General features: G+C 62.3%; 1 protein-coding gene across 1 annotated transcript in view; it reads left to right on the top strand.

The window, feature by feature from the left end:
* Positions 1–941: 941 nt before the first annotated feature.
* LOC104545290 (PDZ and LIM domain protein 7-like) overlaps positions 942–3,103 on the top strand; it is a gene marked incomplete at its 3' end in the record, with an annotated part of 7,850 nt that continues 5,688 nt past the window's right edge. The window contains exon 1 of the mRNA XM_010190386.1: positions 942–1,037. Within this exon, the coding sequence (XP_010188688.1) occupies positions 942–1,037 (96 nt within the window). The remainder of the gene's footprint in view (positions 1,038–3,103) is intronic.

The raw sequence follows: 3,103 nt of genomic DNA, 5'->3' as shown, positions 1-3,103 counted from the left end.
GGGCGCCGGGAATGCCTGACACGCAGCCTTCCTCCGGCCCTCCCGAGCGGGGAGCGGGCTGGTGTCGTCTTACACGCCTTATATAGCCCGCACCGGCCCGGGGAGCGGGGGCACGCTGGCCCCCGGCCCTGCAGCCTCCACCGCTGCCTCCCAACTGGGAACCGGCCGTTCCTTGCGAGGGGTGGGGATGGCCCCAGAGCGGGCCCTGTCCCCTGCCTGGCAGCAGCAAGAGGAAGCTCTCCAGGGGCTTCTCAGGGACTTAGTGACTCCTTCCAGGTGAGAATTGGCCAGAAGACTGGGGGTGGCCTGCCTGCCCGGAGCCTTGGCAGGCTGACAGCTGTCAGTGCAGCCCTGGCAGGCAGGAGAGCGCTGGGATTCCCTCTCTGCCGAAGCCCCGGCTCTGTGTGCAGAGATGGGCTCGCTCCCAGGTAGCATCTCGGCTGCCGAAGCACCAGCCTGGCCGCTCTGCCAGGTGCCTTGGGTGGCATCACGCAGCTCCTGTGCTGCTGCTGCTAATTCACCCGGCAAAAATGCTTTGGGTTCCTGTCCTCCTGTACCTGCTGCTGCTTCTCCACAGTCTGAAACAGTCTCGACTTTCAGCAGCATGAGCTCCTGGAGTGCTACAAAAGAGAGCACATCCTGGGTTTGGGAGAGGGAGACTGGAGCCTGCCAGTGCTCCGCTGTGGGGCTATACCTGGCTCCCTGGCACTCAGCAATGTTAGCCTGGGCCCCTCAGCTCTGATGCTGTCGGAGGAGATGCTGATGGATTTGAGGTGCGTCCCTAACCACAGTGTAGGACGGTCAGGGTGGAGTTACTGCTAGAAATGTGACCTGCCTCATCCTGCCAGGGGCCGGGCCCCCTCCTCGTCTGCTCTCCCTGTGTTGTTCCCAAGTACGCTAATGCCAGGATCACACCCTCTTACCTTGCAGAAATGGGCGACATGGAGTCCTACAAGGTGATGCTGAACGGGCCAGCACCTTGGGGCTTCAGGCTGCAGGGAGGGAAGGATTTCAGCATGCCGCTCTCAATCTCCAGGGTAAGAGAAGCTGAGACCTCCAACACCTATCATTCCCCTGCCTCTGCGGGTGAGGGTCTTGATGGCTGTGTCCGGGTGACTGAGGCAGAGCTGTATGGGGGATGTGGCTGAGCCGGGGCCTTGGGAGTCCAGTATCTGGCCCTGCCTGGTTCCACGTAGCCTCCTTGGAGCTTATCAGCTGCAGTCTGGTATGGGGGTGTTCCGGGCAGAGATGTGAAATGCTGCACAGCCTCTGCAGAGTCATTCTGGCTGCTGGGGGAGGCCAGGAGAGGCCCCTTCCGGAGCATGCCCACCGCAGGGGGAGGGGAGCTGCTCTCTCCATCTCTGAGCTATGGGGCTGGCTTCCCGGTCTGCATTGCAACACTGGGCTCAGCATCCTGGGACGTGGCTTGTGCCCTCCTGCTCTCCCTCCCACTGTGTGGCTCCCAGCTTTGCAGCTGAGCTGGCCCCTAGAACAGACATCGAGGGCAGGAAACAGGTTTTGGGCAACAGCACAGGTTTCCTGCCCTCGCTGCCCATCCTGCTGCCTGCATTGGGATGGGAATCCCTCAACAAGCGAGCTCATTTCTCTGGTATTAGCAAGCTAATGGCTATTAGCCATTGTGGTGCCAGCTGCTCACAGCTGAGGCACCTGGTGCAAGCCGCTCCTGATGTGATGCTTGCCTGCGCCACGTCTGGCTCCATGGTACACGAGGGTCCCTGTCCCTGGGCAGCCCAGTTCCCTGGGTGGGTGCTGGCCATGGCTCTGGCCACACAATTGCCTTATAAGCCTTGGAATGTGACTGCATCGCCTGTGCTGCTGACGCTTGGGCAGCTGGCACGAAAGCTGCTTCTTGAAGGACAGCTTTGGTTGTGGCACCAAGCACTGCGTGGGGGCTTGCCCCCAGCACGAGCCCGGCACCATGTGCCTGTCCCAAAGGGCACGGGTCTCTGCAGCACCCCAGCACAGAGCACAGACCCTGAGGGCACTGTGCAAGGCTGGAGTCGCCAGTGCCGCTGCCCTGAGGCCTGCTGATCTCTGTCGAGCATGCAGAGACGACTTGGGCGAGTTTATTCTCTAAAAAATGTTTCTCTTGGCTGCAAGCCAGTGCTTAACAAAGGGTCTGGTCGATGGAGGAGCCTCCCAGGGCAGGGGCCTCGTGAAGCAATGGCCTGGCTGTGCATGCGGGGCCAGCGCTGCCCTCAGGGCTTGGGCAGTGCTGCTGCCCTGGCCGAGGCAGGCAGGAGCAGCGAGGTCATTCCCAGGGGATGCAGCCAGCTTTGCGGGGCTCTGTGGTGAGGCTGGGCTGTGTGGGCGGCTCTGATGAGAAAGAGTGACCCCACACTGCTCTGCATCTTGAAGGGATCCCCAGCCCTAAAGCTCCTGCCCAGCGCATGCTGCTATCCTTGCCACAGCATCCCTCAAGCAAGGGCCCTGCCAACAGTGCTGGCTGTCCTGCAGGGCCTGGGGTTGCCAGGGAGGGCTGGAAGGGGGTGTCTGGCCCCAGCTTTGAGGGTGTAGTGAGGTCCTGCTCTGTGGAGCCGGGGAGCACCAGGGTAAAGCAGCAGTGGTGCGTGCTTTGGCTCTCGGCTGCGTCTGTTGGCTGTGATGCTACTGAGTGAGCTGTGAGGCTGCTTCAGCTCTGGGCACACAAACCAGGGGCTGCCCTGGTCCTCTGTGCCCACACTTCTTGTAGCATGGAGCTCTGCTGGGATCCTGATGCCTTGGCTAGGCAGGCTGCAAGACTCTGGTCCTGAGCTGCTTGTGGCAGAGCCAGGGTAAGGACTGGTATCTGGGAAGCCTGGTGCTGCGTGGCACGTCCCAGCGTCTGCTAACTGGCAAAGGGGAGAGACCCTCGGCGCTGCAGGTGGGAAGGTGCTGGAGGAGGCTGTCTGGGCCCCTGTGCAGGCACCTGACTCCTATGCTGGATGCCCAAGCCCTGGATAGGGGTGGCCGGTAGGGCGGGCACTGCTGGGTGCAGCGATGGAGAACAAAGGACGGGCTGGGCGGACTGGGGAGGAAGGAAGCCTTGGTTAGCGGCACCGGGTGCGAAGTGGCAGGGCCGGGCATTGCGGCGCGCACCGCT

This window comes from Mesitornis unicolor, unplaced genomic scaffold (genome assembly GCF_000695765.1).
Source record: "Mesitornis unicolor isolate BGI_N332 unplaced genomic scaffold, ASM69576v1 scaffold6318, whole genome shotgun sequence".
Lineage (NCBI taxonomy): Eukaryota > Metazoa > Chordata > Aves > Mesitornithiformes > Mesitornithidae > Mesitornis > Mesitornis unicolor.
The sequence above is the reverse complement of the archived record's forward strand: the minus strand, read 5'-3'. Positions and strand labels throughout refer to the sequence as shown.